Genomic DNA, 24197 nt, shown 5'->3' on the forward strand with positions numbered 1-24197 from the left:
CTATATTACATTAATTGATTTAGGAATATTAAAGCATTTGCATTCCTGGGTTGAATGCCACTTGCTCAGTGTGTATAATCCTTTTTCTATGTTGCAGGATCAATTTGACTTTTGAAAGTATTCTGACTTTGGAGGAAATGAGAAATTAGTCAACTGAAGTGGTCTCTTTATAAAATTTTGATGGTTTTAATGACATTCTTAATAATTAGAAAATTCAAATATCAGTATCTTTCATCATAACCCAAAAGATTCAAAACACTTTTATTGAGTATAATCTATATTCCAATGTCAACAATGTAGACTATGTTTTCAAACTATGCATCTTTTTACATTATACAAATGATTTATTCATCTGCATAAAAGGGCATCAATTCAATTTTGTGAAAGCTTACTATTCATTTCTTAGTGGTATCTTTTGAGATCATTATTCATTTTATTTCATCATTACAATTATAGACTCAAACTTAACTTTTCTGGAAGACAAAAACTCAGAAAGTTCAAACTATGAAATTTTAATATTTAGCTCTTTGTCGTCAACAGTGAACATTACAGAGTCATCCCAATCTATGTCCTTTTCTTTCAAAATGAGTTTAAAAAGATCCCCCTCCTTTTTACAAGCTAGAAAATATCCTTCATACAATGAAGACTCAAATCGCATCTTATTGTAAGATCCTGGAACACTTCTCATAAAGAATATGATGTCACTTTTTTCATCATTGATATCAGCAGGAGGACTCATTTTCTGTAGAGAAAAAAATATTAATTTTTAGGGCACGAATAATCAGAATGTGTGCAGTTTATTTTGAAGTATATTATTGCACAGAAGTAAAGAAGTTTTTATTTTCACAAGTTAAGATTGAAAACAAATCTCAGCATATAGGAACACTGATTTCCTCTTCCTCTGAATTCTAATTTCCTATTCTCCTTGTCCACTTTGGCTGTTCCCACCATGGAATGCACATTCAGGTCTAGCTCTCTAGTTTTTCCCAATTTATTTAATCATATAGCTTTCTTCTCTTTCTCCCATTGCTCAAGATGGAGTCGATTTCTAGCAAAGACCACCACCTTTTATGGGCTAATGTCATTTCCTGTCTTTTCCAACCATTCAGAGCTAAAGACATTGATGACCTCCAGCCATAGCCTAGCCTAGCCTAGCTCTAGTTCAGTGGTTCTCAACCTTGGCTGCACATTAGAATCACCTGGGAATCTTTTTAAAATCCTGATTTCTGGGCCTCATCTCCTACTTTTCTTTTTGTTAAAAAATATATTTTATTGGTTTATTTTATTTTATTTACTTTTAATTTTTAAAATATATCTTTATTGATTTCAGAGAGGAAGAGAGAGGGAGAGATAGAAATGTCAATGATGAGAGAGAATCACTGATTGGCTGCTTCCTGCACACCCCTACTGGGGATTGAGCCCGAAACCCAGGCACGTGCCCTTGACCTTGACCAGAACCAAACCTGGGATCCTTCAGTCTGCAAGCCAATGCTCTATCCCCTGAGCCAAACCAGCTAGGTCTGGTTTGTTGACCATACCTACTTTTCAAGATGAACTAGAAATTCTGAGGACCACCCAAGGTTCTTTCCATGTTAATCCCAGAACTGTAGATATTTGAACTTAATTTTAACCCCATGGCAGCAAAAATTCTCATGATCCTAACTAAGGACTAACAGAGAAAGCTCCAGATCCAAAATAACATTCCAGCATCTTTCTAAGATGCCCGAAAGAAGTTTGGTTACCTCCCAACTTTTCAACCAATTACGGAATTTATAGTCATAACTCTTAACTTTGTCTTTTATCAATAAGAGGGGGTCCTAAATTGTTGACAGTTTAAACCAGTTCTCCCACTGACATATATTTCTGTAGCTGACTACAGTACCCCAGAATTTAGGAAGAGACCTTAAAATGGGGAATGAATTTGGGACTAAGCTACTCTAATGTATAAGTGAGAAATAATCCTTAGCCAAAACTTCAAAAGCTCTAGAAATATTAGAAGGAGATGAACCTGTTAGTTCAAACCTGGCATGGAAAGTTGTGGTTGAAAGTGGGAGTATGGATAGGTAGAACAGGTGATCTCTAATCGTAGTTCAATGTGACATTTCAGAACAGGGGCAAGGAAATCCTAGGGCAGTAGCTCTCCTTGGTTTTGGTGTTGATTATTCATAGCCATCATAGGGAAGGTGCACAGTAAGTGGATATGGAAACAGCTTTACATAATGAAACTTGAGTGCTCCAAGGACCTATGGGATTGTTTACATCAGGAGGGGTTGAATCTAGACCCAGAGAAAGTTAAGCCGGAGCTAACATCTGTTTTTTTTTTTTTAAATATATTCCATTGATTTCTTACAGAGAGGAAGGGAGAGAGATAGAGAGTTAGAAACATCGATGAGAGAGAAACATCGATCAGCTGCCTCCTGCACATCCCCCACTAGGGATGTGCCCGCAACCAACGTACATGCCCTTGACCGGAATCGAACCTGGGACCTTTCAGTCCGCAGGCCGACGCTCTATCCACTGAGCCAAACCGGTTTCGGCTGGTTTTTTTTTTTTTTTTTTTTTTTTTTTTTTTTTTTTTGTGTGTGTGTGTGTGTGTGTGTGTGTGTGTGTGTGTTTGCCCTTTCCCAAGTGCATTAGCACACTTGAGAGAATCCTGACTGCCCAAATGTCTATATAAGAAACAGGCACTAATAGTAACTTCTTGAACAAATCCCTCTTGGTGTCATGAAGGTTCTTACCTAAAGGCAGCAGGTATCCATAAGCACTAGGACTTTATAGCTAGTAACCAACACAGAAAGGTGAGCACATAATGGCAGCAAGTTGTGTCTTATTATCTAGTAGAACATAGTCTATATTTATAATCACTGCTAAGATCCTTTTTAGTGGGGGTAAAAGGGTTAAAGAGCATGAGCTAAAACTAGCTTCCTTCCTTCCTTTCTTTCTTTCTTCCTTCCTTCCTTCCTTCCTTCCTTCCTTCCTTCCTTCCTTCCTTCCTTCCTCCCTCCCTCCTTCCTTCCTCCTTCCTTCCTCCTTCCTCCTTCCTCTCACCCTCTCTTTCTCCCTCCCTCTAACTAATATTTAATGAGTTCCTTCAGAAGCAGATTTGCTATGAAGCTAATGAAGCTTAAATGTCAGAGCCCTCCACTTGCACAGATCTCTTCTAAGGCCCCTTCTTTTCTTATTCTAAATAAAACTTGATGCTTTTGGTAATTTTATATTCTCTTTCATTAAAAGGCCTGCCCAAATTGTATAAGTTTCAGGATCCCCTAAATCTGATTTGCTCCAGTTCCTAGTGTATACCAAGCATCCTTCCCTTCCCTTCACTTCCCTTCCCTTCCCTTCTCTTGTCTTTTCTTTTTTTTCTTTTCTTTTGCCAAGCATTATTTCCACCCCTTTCAACACTCCCCAGTTTCTCTCAATAATAATCCACTTAGAGCTTAGGCTTATCCCAGTTTCTGAATCTGCTTCTGCAACTGAATTAGTTTTTCTTTACCACACATAGTTTGAGCTTGGCCATCTCCCTCCTCCCCTTTTGATTTTGTTGTTAGATAACAACACGCTTAATCCTCTCCACCCACCCTGTCTATCCCAGGCCTCTAAAGCCATTATGGTAACTAAGCTTCCTGCTTGTCAGGCCTGAGAATGGGAAGTCTAAATTGCCACCCAAAAGGGTGGCCCTCTGGTTGGAAGGGGATGGTTAAGGGATTTGTTTGGAGGTTGTATTTGTGGCATACACACTGATTTTACTTGGATTATATTTTAGAGTGGCTTTTTCCTTCCTTCCAAGTTGCCCCTCAACATGTCCACTAGGTCATATTCTAAACTTCAGTTCCCATTGCTCAAGTATTTTACTGGCAAACCCCCAATCAGAAACTCTTCAAGAGAAAAAAAAATGGAGAATAGAGAAAAAAAGCAGTGGCCAGAAATAATTTATACTTGGCTTTGAGATACATTATACCATTGCTTTCACAGCTAATCTTGTTAATTTTATTCACTTAGCTTTACATTAAAAATAATATATATCAACTGAAAGCTGAAGGATGCAGGAATAAAACAATTAGGTTTCTCACACCTGTCAGAATGGCTATCATCAACAAATCAACAAATGACAAGTGCTGGCGAGGATGTGGAGAAAAAGGAACCCTCCTGCACTGCTGGTGGGGATGCAGACTGGTGCAGCCACTGTGGGAAACAGTATGGAGTTTTCTCAAAAAATTAAAAATGGAACTCCAATTTGACCCAGTGATCCCGCTGCTAGGAATATATCAGAAGAAATCAGAAACACCAATCAGAAAGGATATATGCACCCCTATGTTCATAGCAGCACAATTTATAATAGCAAAGATTTGGAAACAGCCTAAGTGCCCATCAACAGATGAGTGGATTAAAAAATGGTGGTACATCTACGCAATGGAACACTATGCTGCTGTAAAAAAGAAGGAACTCTTACCATTTGCATCAGCATGGATGGATCTGGAGAGCATATGCTAAGCAAAATAAGCCAGTCGGAGAAAGATAAATACCACATGATCTCACTCATTTGTGGAATATAATGAACAGAATAAACTGATGAACTAAAATAGATCCAGAGACATAGAAGCATTGAACAGACTGTCGAGCCTCAGCGGGAAGGCAGGGGAGGGTGGGAGAGGGGGGCAAGAGATCAACCAAAGGACTTGTATGCATGCATATAAGCATAACCAATGGATACAGACAGTAGTGGGGCAGGGACATGTGCTGGGGGCGGGAGTGGGGGAAGCGGCCGGATAGAGGTCAATGGGGGCAAAAAGGAGACATATGTAATACTTTCAACAATAAAGAATTTAGAATAAAAAACAATTAGGATTAAAATATTATCATCATAATTCACAAAGTACATAGAAGGCTTACAGAAGGATAATTGGCTTCATTCCATTTAACAAGACATTTTGGAAAGTCATGCAATTCTCAAATAAATATAATAATTCATGTATGTCTTCTATATTATTATTTACCTTTAGATAGATTATTCAGAAGACCCAGGCTGTGAAACAAGTGTTGTACCCCTTCCTCCCTATGGCAGACTTAGAAAAAGCATGATGGGTTAAAGAGTTGAACTATTTTAATGGTTCTCTGCTTCCTGCCATTCTTGTTCTAGATAAAAAGTTGGACTGAGGATATTTAGGTTTTCTAAATTTCCATATATATAAATATATATCTATCAAATATAGGTTTAGTCTTACCTTAAAGGAAATATCTTTGTTCATACAGGAGAGAGTAAGCATATCTGGACACTTCACAGAGAGGCTTACCGCCATACCTCTAGGGTAGCTATCTTTATATGTATATATTATAATTTTAGTCAGGGATGCATTTTCTGAAATAAATATTAACAAATGAGAACACTAGTTAGAAGAATTTTTGCAAATCAATATTTATAGAAATTAGCCAAAGGATAATCCTTAATAGACCCATTACACATCCCACACACTGTGATTCAGCCAGTGAGTGGAGATGATACACAGTTGCTCAGACATTCTTTAAAACACATTCAAATATGTATCACACACAAAAGCAGTAACATTTTGAGTGTTTAAGAGATATTCTGAATTCTGAAAGATTGTCTTAAACTTTTACTTTAAAAAATTGTATTTTTATTGATTTCAGAGAAGAAGGGAGAGAGAGATAGAAACATCAATGATGAAGGGATTCATTGATCAGCTGCCTCCTGCACACTCCCCACTGGAGGTCAAACCCACAACCTGGGCATATGCCATGACCAGAATCGAATGAAGACCTCCTGGTTCACAGGTCGACCCTCAACCACTGAGCCACGCCAGTAGGGCTGTCTTTAACTTTTAAATGCTAAATACAATATTAAAAATCTACCTGTTAAGGTAAAAATTGAGGATTTTTCAAGGGTGCACATTCACTGTTTCAACTCTGCCTAAACTTTGGTATTTGGAATTTATACCTTGGAAAGCACAGTAAACTTATTCATTTCCTAAGCACTCTAAATTTCTGATGGGAGACAGACTTATTTGAAATGCTTGATATTTATTTTTAATTTTGAGTTTTGAAAATGCTATCAGCAATTTCAGCTATAGCCAGCAGGTATGAAGGATCCAACTCTATAGAAATCTTGTACAGTTCATGCAGTTGCAATGAAGGAACTCATGATCCAAATGTAGGCCCAGAGTAACATGACCCCTAGATATATCTTAAAAAATTTTTAAATTAAATTTATTGGGGTAACATTGATTAATAACATTATATAAATTTCAGATGTACAATTTTAGGATACAATATCTGTATACTCTGCTGTGTGCCCACCACCTGAAACCTGCTTTTCCATCAGCACGTATTTGATTCCCTTTACCCTCTTCGTCCTCCTCCCAACCTCTGGCAATATCTTCATTGTATCAATTTTTCATCTCAACTACAATATTTGGATACTCTATAAAGTTTCTTGTAAGTGAAATTATTACTATTGCTATTACTTTTCATTTAAGGACTAGGTCTATAATAGAAAAAAGTAGGCAGTAAAAGGGAATAAGAAGTAGCTTGTCATTTCTATGTTTGTAAATATATTTTAAAAATACCTTCACACTCAGAATCAGTCATATCTTCAAACACAGCTTGGCTTCTCTGGGAAACGAAGAGAACTTGGTCGTTCAGATTTCGTATGACTGACAATCTAGGTTCAAATCTGCTAAAGTAGTCTGATTCCAGGTTTTCTAGGATGGACATTAAATTGCATTAAAAATAAGTTTTTTTTCCAAAATTTACAAACAAGCATACTATATATTTAAGTTTTCAATAGATACTGATCACAATCTTCTGCTACAGAAGCAGCTAAGATAAAGTTGCACAATGTTTTTTCATCCATTTCCAAAGACAACTCTGCTTCTTCTTATCACCCAGAACTACTCTGCCTCTGAAATGTTAAATTCAAACACTCTGCTTTCTGATCACAATCTCCTATCCTAGTTGTTTTATACTTTTCCTCTGCTTCACTGAGTCCTCCTGATTTTAAAATAGGCATTTCCTCTCACCCTAACCTTCCTGTCTTCCTTTCATTTTCTATGCAGTCTGGACCTTATGGTTCGTTCATCATTTTGTCTACCCTTTGCCAGCCGTTCCAATCCCAAACTCATTTGTTCATTTGTCTTTCTACTACAAAACTCCAAACCTGGCTGCTGAGTGTCACTGGTAATTATACAAATGCACAACCTGGTGCCATTGCAAGCATATAAATTGTCAGTACCTTTTTTTTTTTTTTTTTTAACAGTTCAGCACCCTCTTTCATAATCCATAGCTATCATTTCAGATCTTCCCTACCCTCCTCAGGATCTCGACATCATCATCTCTGCTTTCACTTTCAATAAATGATTTCCTGCTACTCCACTTACAAATTTAACTGTGGCACCACCAGTCATTTCCTTATTCCTCTTGTCCCAAGGGAAATGTAGAAAAGGTGCCCCTTCTGATATCTAAGGCTAACCCTACCTGTGCTCTGATGTATATTCTCCTGAAACCTTGATTTACCAATCATCCCCTCTTCTATATCAACCCAGCAATTCTATTTCCTTGATTTTTTCCTAAAGGAACAATCAGAAAAATGTGTAAATATTTCTCTGCTATAATGCTTATGGGAGCACTGGAAACAATTTAAATGTTTATCAATTGGGGACTGAGCAAATAAATTTTGGAATATCATGAATTTAATATAACTGTAATTATTCTTTGCCATGTAAGGATGTCCATGTGTATTAAACTAGAAAAAGAAACTTAGGTATAATATTACACACACACAAAAACACACACACACACACACACACATGTGGGCAAAAGTAGGTTTACAGTTGTAATACAAATAATACAATAATACATAATAATATAATAATAAGATGTGCTGCACATGCTCACAACTGTAAACCTACTTTTACTCACATATATTTAAAGAAGTACAGAAATAATATACCAAATGATACTGATTATTAGGATTCCTAGGTTTTTTCATGTTTTTCTTTTTTAATTGCCTGAATCATTTATAATAAACACATTATTTTTATAATTAAAAAGCCCACAAAACTCTTTTCATTTTGAGATTTAAAACTCCTCCATCAATCATATCCTATTCGGTAGCTAGCCTTGTTTCTTCTTTTAATAGTGGAGCTTCTGGTAAGAACTGTGTCATTCCCTTACTTTCCATTCACTCTTCTACTCATTGCAATCTCTCTCTGCCTCTATTTCTCCACCAAACTTCTTTCAGCGAGATCACCAAACTCCCTGTTGCTAAATGTAATAAATGCTTTCCTATCCTTGGTTTTCAAGGCTGTAAAATTCAACACAGTGACTGTTACCTCCATCTTGAAAATCTCTCCTGGGATTCTGTGGCATTCTCTTGGTTTTTCTTCTTCCTCTTTGGTTACTCTTTTGTTTATTAGCTTCTCTTTCTACTGCATCCTCAAACATAGGTATTCCCCTGACTTAGTCCTTGGCTTTTACTTTCTCACTTCACACATTTCCTCTGTTTTGTCTTTTTATTCCTATAGTTTCAGCTGTCATTTCTACACATAAGCCTCCTATAGGTTTATCTTCAGCCCAAATTTTCATCCCGAGCTTAGAACTATTATGTCCAAGAATCTACTGGACATGTCCACTAGGATGTCCCACAGACAAGATACAAAACTAAATTCATCATCTATCTTCCTCTTTGCTCTGCATACCACTTTACCCTGCTCTTCCCCTTGTGCTTCCTATTTCACTAATAGTACAAATTTCCTAAGTGAGAAAATATAGGCACCATCTTTCTCTCTATCCCCTCCCTAGGCTAACCTCAAAATACTTGGATTCTTCCAAGTATTTATAAAATCCATTCATTGCTTTTTATCGGCACCCTGTTATCCCTGCCTAATTCATGTTCCCATCATTTTTTACAAGGACAATAGCTTCTTAATTGTCATCCCCCCTTTTTTGTCCCCACACCAATCTATATATATAGAAGTCCAGCGACCAGAACGGTGGAACGACCAGTACAACTGGAATGACCGGTGGCTATGATGTGCACTGTGGCAGCCAACCAGCCTGATCCAGGCCCTAATCAGCCCCCGTTCCCCTGCTGGCCCAGCCCCTGATTGGCCCCCAACACCCTGATCAGGGGCAGGGCCAGCCAAATGTCCACGGCCCCTCCCCCCCACCCGCCCAACCCGATGGGGGCCCATAACACCCATGTACAAATTCATGCACTGGGCCTCTAGCTCTTTATACTGAAGCCAGAAAGAATTTTTGAATTTTAGATAAAATTATCTCTGAATTTTAATGAGGCACATGACCACTCAGAATAAAGTCAATGGAAAATGAGTATAATTGATGTGTATGACTTCCATCTAGAACCTTTAAAAGGAATAGGCCATCTTCCTCTTATTTTGAACCCTTTCTTGCTAGCTGGGATATGGACCCAGGAAGTGTGGTGATGATTTTCAAGTATGTGAGTGAATTAAACAACTAGGGCATAATGGAATAACAAGACAGAACATCTTAAGATCCCAATAACATCAGGCTGCATCCTTAATCTTGAATTGTCTACTTGGACTTATTTTTGAGAGAAATATTTTCTATCTTATTCTATCACTATATTTTTGGATCTCTTTTTGCAGCAAACCAATTTCCATTCTAGATCATGCATATGTTGCTTAATGAATCCCCATTACCCAAAGATAAGGCCCAAATTCCATATCTTGAAAGAAGAGAACCTTCTTGATCTGCATCCTATTTATCATTCTTTCATCATTCTCCTACTCTCATTCTGAAGTACTCTTGATTCCTTGTACATGCTATGCTTTCTTTCATATCTTGGCCTTTCATGTGGCCTTCTCTATGCTCAGAATACTTTCCCTTGGCTAACTTCTATACCCTCTTCAAAAATGTCCCTCCTTCAAAGTGTCCTCCCAGAATCTACTGGACTGAAATAGGTGCCCTTTCTATAAGTTCCCATAGCATCCTGTGCCTTAACAGACCATGTTCCAATTGCCTTCCTTAAGTGCCTGTTTCTCCCTATAGGAACTGTGATTTGCTTACCACTGTATCCTAGTGCCTAACAGTACCTGAGATACAGATGTCAACACAGGGTGGCAAAAGCAGGTTTACAATTGAGAGTACTCAAAACAGAGTTTATTTTTGTGTTATTATTTATTAATTATTGTATTGTTTTCCATACGAACAACTGTAAACCTACTTTTACCCCCATATATATTGAATTAATAAATGGAGAGTAGGGCAATCTTTAAAAAACATGAGGAGTTACATGTCATTATATCTCAATGAAGCTGGAAAACAAAAAAAAACATGAATAGTATTTTTAAGTTACTTTTTTCACTTATAGTTCAGTAATGATCACCTTAAAAATGTGGAAAGTGCTATTTTTAAGGAAAAGGATGAGAAATAATGACCTTTAATAATCTGGACATCTGTTAAAGGCTCACAGACCAGATAGGGTATGATCCTCTCTGAATGCCAGAAGGACAGGGCTGGGTACATCCACTTCTTGCAGACTTAATGACTCCACCTCATAGTTCTTGCTTGCTCCCACCTTCCCCATCTCCTCTACTTTGAAAATATTTTTTCCCTGGTAGCCTCCCAGGCTTTTTTCCAAAGCATTTCTGAGAGAGAGGGTTAAAGAACAAAGATGTTATTGATTTTGGACTACAATTTTCAGGCTTCAAATCTCCTTTTCCCATGTCCTCTAGAGAATCCATGACTTCCTGCTAATCTCACAATCTGTGTAGCAGGCAAAGTCTGTTTTGTAGATTCTAAGAATTGCCTGAAGTGTAAATAAGCAGTTTTGTTGGAGGTTTTCTTTTGTATCCTTTATGGACAGCTTTATTCCAAGGCTGTGCTACTGGGTCCACATTGCTTTGAGGGAAGATTAGCTTCTCAAATAGATTGGTACTAGTTTCTCTCAGATAAGAATGGTGATATGGTGTGTCTGTGGGATGCTTAAGTAGCTCTTTTTACTTTAGCAAAGAAAAAGAAATAAATTTATACTTTACCATCATTTTCACCTAAAGGGGAAAAAAGAGAAACAAAATGTTAAATTCTATATTTCAACTCAGAATCTCCTCTCACCCTACCTTTTGTTACTCTTTTCTGCCACTCCCCATTATTTAACTGCTATCTTACTGTTGTTGGCCCTATTGGAAATCTATACTAATAATAGAGGAATATGCAAATTGTCTGGGACACCATCACAGTAACAGTAATGACCAGCAGGCTGCCTGGGGCAACAAGGCTGGCGGGGGGGTTAGTGAGGGATGACCAAACAACTGAACAGCAGGCTGCGTGGGGCGACCAGGCTGGCGGGGGCGGGGGGGGGGAGTTAGGGGCAATCAGGCAGGCAGGCAGGTGAGCAGTTAGGAGCCAGTGGTCCCGGATTGTGAGAGGGATGTCCGACTGCTGGTTTAGGTCTGATCCCTGGGATCAGGCCTAAACTAGCAGTCGGACATCCCCCAAGGGGTCCCAGATTGGAGAGGGTGCAGGCAAGGCTGAGGGACACCCCCCCCCCCCCGAATCCCCCATGCATGAATTTCGTGCACCGGGCCTCTAGTATTATATAATCATCCACAAGGTCCCATAAAACAAAGCTCATTAGATAGACTTAGTGTGTTCTCTGGTAAATTAGATATAAAACCTAAATCCAGGGTTTATACTAGTAAATGTAAATTTGTAACTAAAAAGAAATTTTATAAAGTGATAGATTTTACTCTTAAATTTGTTGGTTCATTGGAAGGTTGCCTCAGGACTTTCTATGAAGCTTTCAAATGAAGCCAAATGGCCCATGGAAGACTAATCTTAAGAATCTGTTTTTATTTGCCAGATATATTTACGTTATATGGTACAGCTCACTCACAGATTTAAGGTATCCTATCTAATAATAGACAAACATGGTAATTAACCATACCTCCGACACGCTTCCCATTGGCTAATCAGGGTGATATGCAAATTAACTGCCAACCAAGATGGCGGCCGGCAGCCAGGCAGCTGAAGTGAACAGGAGGCTTGCTTGCTCCAGTGATGGAGGAAGCCAAGGTTCCCCGCCTGCTGCCACCCAGCTCTGAGCTGCACTATAAGCAACTATGTTGCAATTATAGAAGCTAAACAATCCCCAGAAACCTGCTTTCAGCCAGTGGGGCCTCAGAGCTGGAGTTGCAACAGTGTTTCAATTATAGAAGCTAAACAAAGCCCAGATACCTGCTTTCACCAGCCGAGGTCTCAGAGCTGGAGCTGAGCCTCAGAGCTAAAGCCGGCTCTCAGCTCCAGTGACAGCCATAGAAGGTAAATAAATCCCAGAATAAAAAGAAAAGAAAAAAAGGAGAGGTTGGGAGCTTCAGTCACCCGCCAGCCTGAAAACAGCCCTCAGCCCCTCACCCAGAATGGCCAGGCACCCCAGTGGGGACCCCCACCCTGAAGGAGGTGCGACCAGCTGCAAACAGCCATCATCCCCTCATCCAGACTGGCCAGGCACCCAAGCGGGACCCCCACCCTGATCCGGGACACCCTTCAGGGCAAACCAACTGGCCCTCACCTGTGCACCAGGCCTCTATCCTATATAGTAAAAGGGTAATATGCAAACTGACCCTAACAGCAGAAAGACTGGGAATGACTGGTCACTATGACACACACTGACCACCAGGGAGCAGACGCTCAATGCAGGAGCTTCCCTCTGGTGGTCAGGGCGCTCTCAAATGGGAGAAGCTCTGCTTAGCCACAAGCCAGGCTGATGGCTGCCAATACAGCGGTGGTGGTGGGAGCCTCTCCTGCCTCCTCAGCAGCACTAAGGATGTCCGACTGCAGTTTAGGCCTGCTCCCCGCTGGCAAGTGGACATCCCCCTAGGGCTGCTGGGCTGCCAGAGGGATGTCTGACTGCCATCTTAGGCCCAATCCCCCGGGGAACGGGCCTAAGCCAGCAGGTGGTCATCCCCTGATGGGTCCCAGACTGCGAGAGGGCACAGGGTGGGCTGAAGAACCCTCCCCACCCCGAGTGCAGAAATTGTGCACCGGGCCTCTAGTCTCTTATATAATCTGCCAGTTGGCTTAGGAAATTGTATTCCTTGAATGTACCCAATTTTGTGGAATTATCATGATGTGCACTAGCTTTCACCTTGTAAATGGGCTACTGCTTAACTGAAGTGCCAGGTCATGTGATGGACAAGGTGCTAGGACCATGGATATATTATGGTTAACTTCCAGAAGCCCAATTTTCCTTTTTCCAGAGAAGTATATCATTAGCATTGCAGTGGAATTTGATGACAGTAAGGAGTCACTTAATAGTTCATCTCACAATGCCTTTTCTAGTTGAATACATTGATCTGAAACCTGTATTTGGCCTATTGCTTTAGACTTACCTACAAAATAAAGTGTGTTGTCAATAAATTTCATTCCCACAAAATTGAGGCAATTGTTTTCTACTGCTTCAACAGCCATCTTTATTCCTAATGAAAGCAAAGAGCCGTCTGTTAAAAGGTAGTGATTGTTCCTTTTTCACAAAAGGGATCTTTTACTCCTTATTGCCTTGTACTACCTCCAAGCTCAGAAGTCAGTGTATCACCCAGTATGCTGACCAACACTCTGGACATTTAAAAGATGCCGGAGTCTTCCGCTTATGCATACACGTGTTCACAAATTCTTTGCAAACCATCAGATATTTGGAATCTAGAAAGCATTTTCTCATTAAACACTGTTACAAAGGGTGGCTAAGTGCCCCACTATGAAACGGAATTATATTATCATCAATATAAATATAAGATGCCAGAAATACACCTAATCTTGTCCTTTAACTACAGATTGGTTCTATCTTTCTTACAACCAGTGGGTTCCTGTGCCTGAGAGACTGAAAGTTTATCCAAGTGCTAAAGGTGAGGGAATGAGAAAATGACGTTTCCACCTGGGAGTGAGGCAGAGGGAGAGGAGGCTGAAGGCTCTAGTATCTGACGGCCTTCTTCCTCCTTGAGCAGCAGCAGTTTTTTATCTGGAATCTGGATATTATGCTTTTTATACAAGTAATACATAAATACAATCTTTCTGTAAAAAAATCAAATAATATAGGATATGAAAATGTCAAAAATTTTGTTTTGCTTTTCTCTCCTGCCCCAGCCTACTCCACCCTACTCCAATATGGTGTGTATATTTTCAGGTCTTTGTGGAACAGGGGTTCTAAATCTGGGAAATCTGTGAAGTTGGATGGGAAAAAAACTAATTTTACCATTGTTTGTATGGAAAATAATACAATAATTAATAAATAACAATACAAGAATAAACCATGTTTCATATACTCACAACTGTAAGTATATTTACTTTTGCACCACTCTGTATTTATTTTCACCAATTTAGGTTTATATGGCCTATTGCCAAAATTTAGAAGTTCCTTCCATTACGTTATAGGAGACAAATCACAGCATTATTGGAACTGGCACTGACAGAAATACAGATTTCCTATTGTGTTGTTATTGTTGCAGAGATCTTGAAATATATGGTTTAAATTCATTACTACTTTGAAATATATGGAAGTTATAAGTCCCATCAGCAGATCTTATTATTAATGTGTTAATATGTGTTAATAAAGAAGCACATATGTACTATATTAAAATTTGTTAAAAAATTTTTGACACTGTTTTAATATAATGAGTTTCCTTTATAATCCCAAGTATGTATGTAATTATTTATTTAATATATTTTTATTGATTTCAGAGAGAAGGAAGAGAGAGAGAGAGAGAGAGAGAGAGAGAGAGAGAGAGAGAGAAACATCAATGATGAGAATCATCGATCAGCTGCCTCCTGCACTTCCCCTACTGGGAATTGAGCCTGCAACCCGTGCATGTGCTCTTTTTTTAAAAATATATTTTATTGATTTTTTACAGAGAGGAAGGAAGATAGTTAGAAACATCGATGAGAGAGAAACATCAATCAGTTGCCTCCTGCACACCTCCTACTGGGGATGTGCCCGAAACCAAGGTACATGCCCTTGACCGGAATCGAACCTGGGACCCTTCAGTCCGCAGGCCGACGCTCTATCCACTGAGCCACCGAGCCAAACCGGCTAGGGCTGTGGTTGCCAAACTGCGTCTCGGGAAACAGCGGCTCACAAGCCACATGCAGCTCTTTGGCACCTTCAGTGTGGCTCTTCCACAAAATACCGGCTCTTCCACAAAATACCGACTTATGTACATGGGCCATGAAGTTTCAATTGCACTGTATGTGCACGCCCGTACGTGGTATTTTGTGGAAGAGCCACACTGAAGGGGCCAAAGAGCTGCATGTGGCTTGCGAGCTGTGGTTTGCCGACCACGGGGCTAGGGCAATCCCACGTATTTAATTGCATGCAGGTAAAAACATTACCTGAGAAGAGGTCCAGAGATTTTACTAGATTGCCTATGGAGATCTTTGCCACAGAAATGATTAAAATGCTCTACTCTAGAGTTTAGGAGTATCTTGGGTCCGAGAGCAGTTACGGTTGGGGCTCCAAAGAAGGTAGTTGAGTCACAATTGTTGTTGATATGTATAGGGGTGTTTATAAATCTATGCTCATAGGTACAGAACTGACTCGATTTTTTTCTAGCATAGTCTACTAAGGCCAAACATACATGGTAGAGGAATCAGGAAATTAAAACCCAGTTGCAAAAACTTAATCCAAATTAAGATAACCCCAAATACTTTCTAGTTGGTGACTATTTAACAGTTTTATCTAGGTGCGGTTTCTTATACACATACAAGTGTGGATAGTTATTAAATTGTGTGGGTAGTTATTAAATTGTAGATATATTATATACAAATATATATATTTGTATATATATATACATATACATATATATGTACATATACATATACATACATATACATATATATATTTGTATATATATATACACAATATATATATATATAGCATATATATAGCATATATATACTATATATATATAGCATATATATATATATGCTAGAGGTCTGGTGCACAAAATTTGTGCATGGGTAGGGTCCCTAGGCCTGGCCAGTGACCAGGATGCTGGCCGGGGCCTTCCTTCTGGCTTCCAGCTGCTGGCTGGGGCCTTCCTTCCCCAGCTGCTGGCTGCTGGCCTGGGCCTTCCTTTGCTCTGTGCTGCCCCCTGGTGGTCAGCACATGTCATAGAGAGCAATCAAATTCCTGGTCTCCCAGTAGAACTCCTGAGGAGACACTTTGCATATTAGCCATATATATCTCTATCTCTATATCTCTATATATCTCTCTCTATATGATAGTGGCTAGGGTTGTCTTCTCTACAAATTTTAATATGTAATGCATACATATTTTATGAAAGTAATTCACCTAAAAAGTACTAAGTAGTATGTGTAGAAATTGGATGAAACTACTAGTGTTTGCTACAGTTTTTTGGTTAGTCAGTGAGTAAATGGATTTAGAGAAGGACACAAATACTTTAAAAATAATAATACTACTACACAATTTTTGAATTCATTCATCTATTAATTGTTGAGTATCTACCATGTGTTAAGCATGGGGCTAGAAAGCTGACAAACACACATGCAGGAAACTTCATTCCTACCCTTTGATTACTCAGAATCTAGTGGGAGAGACAAATATATAAACAACTACAAAATAGTATAATAAATGTTGTAATAACTGGATTTACAAGAGATCTTCTCTGCCTGGTGGTGTTGAAGAAGGCTTCTTAGAGGAAAAGATGATTGTGCTGCCTTGAAAGAGAGGCAGGCATTTTCAAGGCTGGGGAAGAGCATTCCACAAAGAGAGAAGACTGTGAGCAAAAGCCAGGAAGTAGGGAGGCTGAGAGAATATGGCTTGTTTGGAGCCCCATCATTCCCCCTGCAATTAATGCAAATGCAGTCACGTTTTACAGGAAGAATGCATTTCTGAAGATCTCACATAGTTCAAGATTAACTTTTCCTTGGGAATAAGTATAAAAGTATGTGAGGAGGTATCTTTAGAGTCCATAAATTTACAACAACCAAAGTAGATTCTTGCTTCCTTTCTTTCTTCATCTTTCTCATCATTATTACTAATGTTTTGCAGTGTGCTCTCTCTACACAGGCTATCATGGTGGTACTTAGACTTTTTAATATTGTTTACTTGCATCTAAATTTTGTCCCACTTTATTTCTTTGTTTTTCAGCACAAGCAGTAATCATACTCCTTAGCACTCTGATAACATCATTATCAGATATAAAAATATTTTAAATGATAATAGTAGTGAATGTTAAAAAAATAATAGCACAACAATAGCTGTATGTCTCAAGAATTTCTGAGATAAAGAACAGTCTCACTTACATAATACTGACATGGAAGCAGATAATTTACCAGGTATAAGAGACACTTCCATGTGGCAGTAGTGTTAACAGTGCACAACTCACTTTGCTACCATTTTGAGATTATGTCATTTTAGATAAACTAATTTGGAGCTCACATATTTCCACTTTGCCTATAAAGTGAGACTATTATTATTATTTTTGTCAATCCTAACCCAAGGACATTTTTTCCATTGCTTTTTAGATAGAATGCGAGGGAGGGAGGAAAGGCAGGGAAGAGATGAGAGAGAGAGAGAGAGAGAGAGAGAGAGAGAGAGAGAGAGAGAGAGAGAGAGAGAGAAACATCAATGTGAGAGAAACACATTGATTGGTTGCCTCCCTCACATGCCCTGACCAGGCTGGGGTTCAAACTTGCAACCAGGTAAGTTCCCTTGACAGGGAATTGAGCCTGAGACCCTTTGGTGTGCTCGTCAACACTCCAACTACTGAGCTACATTGGCCAGGGTGAGACTATTATTATTTTTTAAAACATGTTTTTATTTAGTTGAAGGAGAGAGAGAGAAAGGGTGAGGAATATATATAGAGAAACACTGATGAGGGAGACATGGACAGGCTGCTTCCTGAACACCCCTTACTGGGGATTGAGCTGGAAACCTGGACACATGCCTTGACTGGACTTGAACTGGACTGGAACCAGCGACCTCTTGACCTCTTGTACACGGGACAATGCTCAAACAACTGAGCCACACTGGCCAGGGTGCAATTATTATTATTATTTTTTAAATGTTTTTATTAGAGAGAGAGAAAGAGAGGGGAATATATAGAGAGAAACACTGACGAGAGAGACATGGGTAGGCTGCCTCCCAAACACCCTTTACTGGGGATCAAGCCCAGAACCTGGCATGTGCCCTAACTGGGAATTGAACTGGCTACCTCTTGACCTGTTGTGCATGGGACAATGTTCAAATAGCGGAGTAACACTGGCCGGTGTGAGACTATTATTTTTATATTACATTCGTTGATTCTGCCTAATTCAAGTCACATAAAATTCAACTTGCAGCCGAAACCGGTTTGGCTCAGTGGATAGAGCGTCGGCCTGTGGACTGAAAGATCTCAGGTTTGATTCTGGTCAAGGGCATGTACCTTGGTTGTGGGCACATCACCAGTGGGAGATGTGCAGGAGGCAGCTGGTCGATGTTTCTCTCTCATCGATATTTCTAACTCTCTATCTCTCTCCCTTCCTCTCTGTAAAAAATCAATAAAATATATTAAAAAAAAAATTCAACTTGCAATGAAGTTTGGTTTGACTAAAGCTTGTAAAGGAGAGTCAGATTATAGAGACCTGTTTAACTAAACTAAAGAATTTGCAATTTTTTTTTTCTGAAAAAATACTGCCTTACTTCAAGTAGGAGAAAGATGTGTTCAGATGTATGTTTTAAAAAGTCAATAATCTGGCAGCAGTGTAGAGAATGGATTTGATGGGTAACACTGGACAAAAGTTAGAAAACAACCTTAGAGGCAATTTTAACAGTTAAGGGAAGAGTTGATGAGCCTGTATAAACTAAGGTAGTACCTGTGGGGGATGAAAGGAAGAGGATGGACTGATGAGAGGTTAATAGCAGGATTTTTTAAAAAAAATATATTTTATTGATTTTTTACAGAGAGGAAGGGAGAGAGATAGAGAGTTAGAAACATCGATGAGAGAGAAACATCGATCAGCTGCCTCCTGCACATCTCCCACTGGGGATGTGCCCGCAACCCAGGTACATGCCCCCGACCGGAATCGAACCTGCGACCTTTCAGTCCGCAGGCCGACGCTCTATCCACAGAGCCAAACCGGTTTCGGCTAATAGCAGGATTTTTTTTAGCTGATCGGTTGTGGGTCGAATGGAAGAAGGAACTGAGGATGACTTTAAAGTTTCTGACTTGAGCAATTTGTTGAGTGTTACCTCATTAACTAAGAAAAAGAATAAAAGAGAGGCTTGAGTGGAAAATAATTCGTTCAGTTTTGCAAATCTAAGAGAGAAGTGTCATAGGAATCCAAGAAGAAAGGAGCTCCCGGGAGGCGCTGCTTGAAATTAGATACTGCAAAGCCCATAATTTAGATACAAGTTTAAACTTGTTCATTGAATTTGACAATTAGGAAATTTTGGGAAAAGAACAGTTTGAGGAAAGTGAGGGTACAAAAGGCAGGTTGACAAAAATCTAGGACAGAATGGGATGGGAAAAAAGTACAGACAGTGAATACAAACTATTCTTTTAGGAAGTTTGGCTATAAAGTGAAGAGAGAGGGTGGTAGCTATTGGGGGATATATAAGTTGCAAATTTCAATTTCTGGCTCCAGATGCATTGTCCCAACTGTAAGATATACTAATGAATTACTTTCCCAAACATGTTCAAATGATCTGTTCAAAACTAAACCTGGAAGTCCTTCTTGACTCCTTTGCCTAATCTTTTTTGAAAAAATGTTTATATTACTTTTTTTAGAGAGAGAGGAAGGGAGAGGGAGAGAGATAGAAACATTGATGAGAGAGAAACATCAACATTGATTGGCTGCTTCCTGCACTCCCCCTACTGGGGATCAAGCTGCTGCAACCATGGCATGTGCTCTGACTGGGAATTGAATTGGTGACCTCTTGGTGCCTGGGTCTACTATGCTCAACCATTAAGCTGCCTAATCTTTTCTCTGTCTCATAACTACTGTAGATTATAACTCAGAAATGGATTTATAATTTGGCATCACCCCTCCATCTCCATCCACACTGTTTTGTTTTATTTATTTAATTTTAAAATATATATTTTTTGATTTTACAGAGGAAGGGAGAGGGAGAGAGAGAGAGATAGAAATATCAATGATAAGAGAGAAATATTGATTGGCTGCCTCCTACACGCCCTACACTGGGGATCGAACCTGCAACCTGGGCATGTGACCTGACCAGATATCAAACCGTGACCTCTTGGTTCTTAGGTTGATGGTCAACCACTGAGCAACACCGGCCAGGCCACACTGGAACTGTTTTAAATCAAGCCCTCAACACTCCTTGAACTTTCTATTTTAATACTACTCTTCTTGGTTTTCTTGCTTCCAGACTTTCCCCCACTACATACTGTTGCCTGAGTTATCCCTGCCTTTACCCTGCCTCCGTCAAGCCCTCTTCCTTTAAGTCCCAACTCAAACATCTCCTCTAGGAAAACTTCCCTAACTCCTACATTCCTAGCTAATCATTCTCTTCTCAGTACCCACCTTCCCCAATCCTCCCTCCTCCAGGCATCTGAAATAGCTCTTACATTGAATTAAGATTATTTTGGCCGTAATTGGTTTGGCTCAGTGGATAGAGTGTCAGCCTTCGGACTGAAGGGTCCCAGGTTCGATTCTGGTCAAGGGCATGTACTTTGGTTGCAGGCACATCCCCAGTAGGGGGCATGCAGCAGGCAGCTGATCGATGTTTTTCTCTCATTGATGTTTCTAACTCTCTATCCCTCTCCCTTCCTCTCTGTAAAAAATCAATAAGATGCATTTTAAAAAAAAAGAGTAGGGAGAAGACCTTTCATAAATGAAAAAAAAAAAAAAGATTATTTTGATGACAAATAGTTCTGCCCAGCTTTAGCCTGAATTTCTTTAAGATAACAAGTTATTCTCTTTTAAAAAATCTTCAACACCAGAAAAGAACTTACACGCAGTAAATAAATGTTTGCTATGATAAAACTTGTCACCATGACAACAATGGATAAAGGGTTGGTAGAATTTTTATTTTTTACAATTTTTTTCTTTATTGATTTTTAGAGAGAGGAAAGAAGAGGGAGCAAGAGAGGGAAACATGATGTGAAATCACATGGATTGGCTGTCTCCTGCAGGCCCCTGACTGGGTGCAATGCAGGCATGTGCCCTGATCTGGAATAGAACTGGCAACCTCTCAGAGCATGGTATGACACACAACCAACCTGGCCACACCAGCCAGGGCTTGACATTTTTTCTGTCTTAAAACTTTCACTCCATCTTAAAGCCAATAAGAAAAAGAAAATGGGGGAAGTCTAAAAGCAGGTTTTAAGATAGGATACTTTCTCTAATGTTCTTCCTCTTCTTTTGTTCCCTGGTAGTTAGTTTATCTTTACTTCATGCGAGTTTATTTTGAATTCTTTATTCTCTTGCCACTCTTTTTGTTAGATCTTGTACATCTATGATTACAAGAATAGTGTTCCTTTCCTCTTCCCCCAACTTTCCTTTTCCTTTCTCATCTGTGCTTCTTTGCTTTTTAACTAAGCTATAAAAATTATAGTTTCTATTGGATAAAAATGTTTAAAAATATTTCATCTAAGATACTCAGATTATTGACTTTTTTTTTAAAAAAAGAGTTATAAACCATCTTCGAAAGATCTTCTCAGGGAGATGCAGCGACAATTAGTTTTTTGAAACAAAAACAGTTTTAGTTATGCAAGCTTTGGAAACGAGCTAGATTCTAGCAAATGGTAGAAAATTATGATGGAAATTAGGCCAAATGTGTTCCAAACTTGTCTGGGGCCAGTCATTTAATGAGGAGGGTCTCAGTTTTCTCATTTGGATAAACAGGGAGTTGAATGGTCAATCTCTAAGGTTTTTTCCAGCTCCAGTATTTTGTAATTCTTGATTCTACATAAGTCTCAAGAAAAAAACACCCCATTTATTTGTGGCAAATGCCCTATTAACCACTTCCTTATAATTCTAAAACAACATGTATTGATTGAATATTTATTAGATAGTCAGCATTGTTAAGCTAGTAGGAGTTTAAAAACATACTATTAGATTAAAAGTAAAAATGTTCCAATGCTGCAGAATAGTATGGGATAAAATGAGGAGCATATTACCTAACAAATTCCCTGAAATCAGGTGTGTAGTCATCTTGCCAGCAACAAGATTCAAAACCCAACTTTTCAGTTCTGTAAATCACTTTGTCCTTGAAAATTTTGCCATCTTATTAATGTCTGTATGTTGGTGTGGGAGTAGACCTAGGTAAAGATTTAAGTAAAGAATTAATGATAAGAGATATAGAATTAACTGCTAAATACAGACTAAAAGCCAAAATGGAACAGATGTAGTTGGGATGGCCTTGTGTGAGAAGGAAAATGGAATTTAATCTGCAAGGATGCTTAAAAGTTAAACAGATGGAAGAGCATTTATGTGATAATTAAAACAACAACGCTGTGGTGGTGGTGCGGGACTGAATGAGGCCGTACTTTTTATGCTAGAGGACACTCCGCCTGCCCTGCGGGGAACACAGGGTAGGGTGGGGTTGAATCATGGAGGGCTTTGGAAGTCTTGCAGAGCATTTGAATTTAATTTCACAGGCAATAGGGAAGCAGGTTACTGAGCTGACAGTGCTTTCTGAATGAGATTAGAGACAGGTTATGAAACTACTATAAGAATTGATGTAGAAATTCAAGTAAGAATTCATAATATTCATGGAGGGATAATATGAACAAATCAGATTTAAAAGGATATTTTAAAGGAAGATTTAATTGAACCCGAAATAGCTGCATATAGGCAAAAAGAAAAGAGGATTTTTAAGGGTGTCCTAATTTTTGTTATACATACTTCAAAATAGATATTTATTCAGCCCCTTTGTTACTGTAAAATAAACCTCTTCTGGGGAATTGTATATTGTCCAACTGTTGCCCAGCCTAAAGGTGCTGGGGCAGCTTCCATCAAGATGCTCAACCTTTGGCAAATTTTGTGTTTGCTTTTAAAATAATTGATCCAGAGCTGAGACTCCCTTTAAAGAAAAGCTTATCTATGTTGTCATTCTAAAGCAGCAGCTCTCAGGTGGTTCATGAGGTCAAAGTTATTACCACAGTAATTCTAACATGTAATTTGTCTTTTTCATCGCCATTCTCTCAGGAGTATACAATGGAGTCTACCAGGAGCTACATTCTGTCTGATATTACAGAGATTGCACCAGAAGCAGATGAGAATGCAGCTGTCTTCGATTAAGGCAGACATTAAAGAGATTTGTAAAAATAAAAAACAATGTCACTCTTGATAGTAATTTTTTTTAGTGATCTAAAATTTAAAATGTTATTTATGCTAACATGTGATGGCTTTTTGTTATTTTAAAATAAATTAATAGGTCACTATTTTTAAAATTTCTCAGTTTTAATTGAAAGACTGTAAATGACAGTAATACAGTAAATGACCTAGAGAAAGAAAAATACTTCAGGGTCCTTAAGAATTTATAGATATGTAAAGAAATCAGGAGACCAAAAAGTTTGAGAATATTTGCTCTAAAGTGGTACTCTCCACTGCTTGCTAAAAGAGAGAGAAAAAGTTTCAACTCTGGCTTTGCTATATTCCTTGTGTTGTTACTGACTGCCCATCAAAACAATGTCAGAACACTTAAATTTCTCTCTATCGCTTTCCTAGCTTATTTACCCCTAATCGCCCTGCCTGGGTTTCCAAAGAAAGAGGAATGATTATTGCTTACCTGTGCTCAATCCTTTCCTGGACGAAGAAGTGGTCTGGACGGTTTCAGGTCTCTCTCTTTTCAGGAGGCTGTGTAGAAAGTGATAGCCTCTTCAGCAGGCAGCGGGGGAATGCAAAAAGCATTGAGAACCACACGCCTCGCTGCTCATTCGTGCCAGCGCTTCAGAGGAAGAGGGAGGAACGAGGAAGAAAATTGGAGGGAGGAGACTTGGCACGTCTTGGACCCGCCTTTAACTGTGGGCTCTCTCTTAGGGCAATAGAACTTGAAATAAATTGTCAAAGAATGTGGGTATTTTTTTTTAATGTACCACCATTATTTTAATGAAATAATTTCTTCTGTAAAAATTGGAGTTCTGACTGCTTAAAGTTTGTCCCTCTTTCTGAAGTATATATCCAACTAACTTTAGAAAAACCATCTGTCAATTGAAAGCATCTTTTTCACTTAATCTGTTTGA

The 24197-nt window shown here is 39.0% G+C and overlaps 1 protein-coding gene across 6 annotated transcripts; it reads right to left on the reverse strand.

Annotated features, from left to right (window-relative positions):
* Positions 1 to 244: 244 nt before the first annotated feature.
* IL18 (interleukin 18) lies at positions 245 to 23915 on the reverse strand. 6 transcript variants are annotated; one of them, XM_036324370.1, is made up of 7 exons: positions 23744 to 23915; positions 22131 to 22271; positions 13386 to 13472; positions 11034 to 11045; positions 6582 to 6716; positions 5223 to 5356; positions 245 to 742 (listed from the first exon to the last, which is right to left on the reverse strand). In XM_036324370.1, the coding sequence occupies exons 2-7, from the start codon at positions 22162 to 22164 to the stop codon at positions 503 to 505; spliced, it is 642 nt and encodes a 213-aa protein (XP_036180263.1). In that variant the 5' UTR covers positions 22165 to 22271; positions 23744 to 23915; the 3' UTR covers positions 245 to 502. The 6 variants fall into 6 exon arrangements, with proteins under 6 accessions (XP_036180263.1, XP_036180267.1, XP_036180265.1 ...); XM_036324374.1 differs by lacking the exons at positions 13386 to 13472; positions 22131 to 22271 and adding an exon at positions 10434 to 10643; XM_036324372.1 differs by lacking the exon at positions 22131 to 22271.
* Between the last annotated feature and the right edge of the window lie 282 nt (positions 23916 to 24197).

The sequence above is a fragment of the Myotis myotis genome, unplaced genomic scaffold (genome assembly GCF_014108235.1).
Source record: "Myotis myotis isolate mMyoMyo1 unplaced genomic scaffold, mMyoMyo1.p scaffold_m19_p_10, whole genome shotgun sequence".
In the NCBI taxonomy this organism is placed as follows: Eukaryota; Metazoa; Chordata; class Mammalia; order Chiroptera; family Vespertilionidae; genus Myotis; species Myotis myotis.

Bases quoted from the DNA above. Each gene is read 5' to 3' on its own strand.
- IL18 (XM_036324370.1), bottom strand. From the start codon at position 22,164: ATGACTACACACCTGATTTCAGGGAATTTGTTAG. The intron at 13,473-22,130 runs GTAATATGCTCC...TGCTTTCATTAG, and splicing joins GATTTCAGGGAATTTGTTAG to GAATAAAGATGGCTGTTGAA. The intron at 5,357-6,581 runs GTATTTTTAAAA...TATTTATTTCAG, and splicing joins GACTGATTCTGAGTGTGAAG to AAAATGCATCCCTGACTAAA.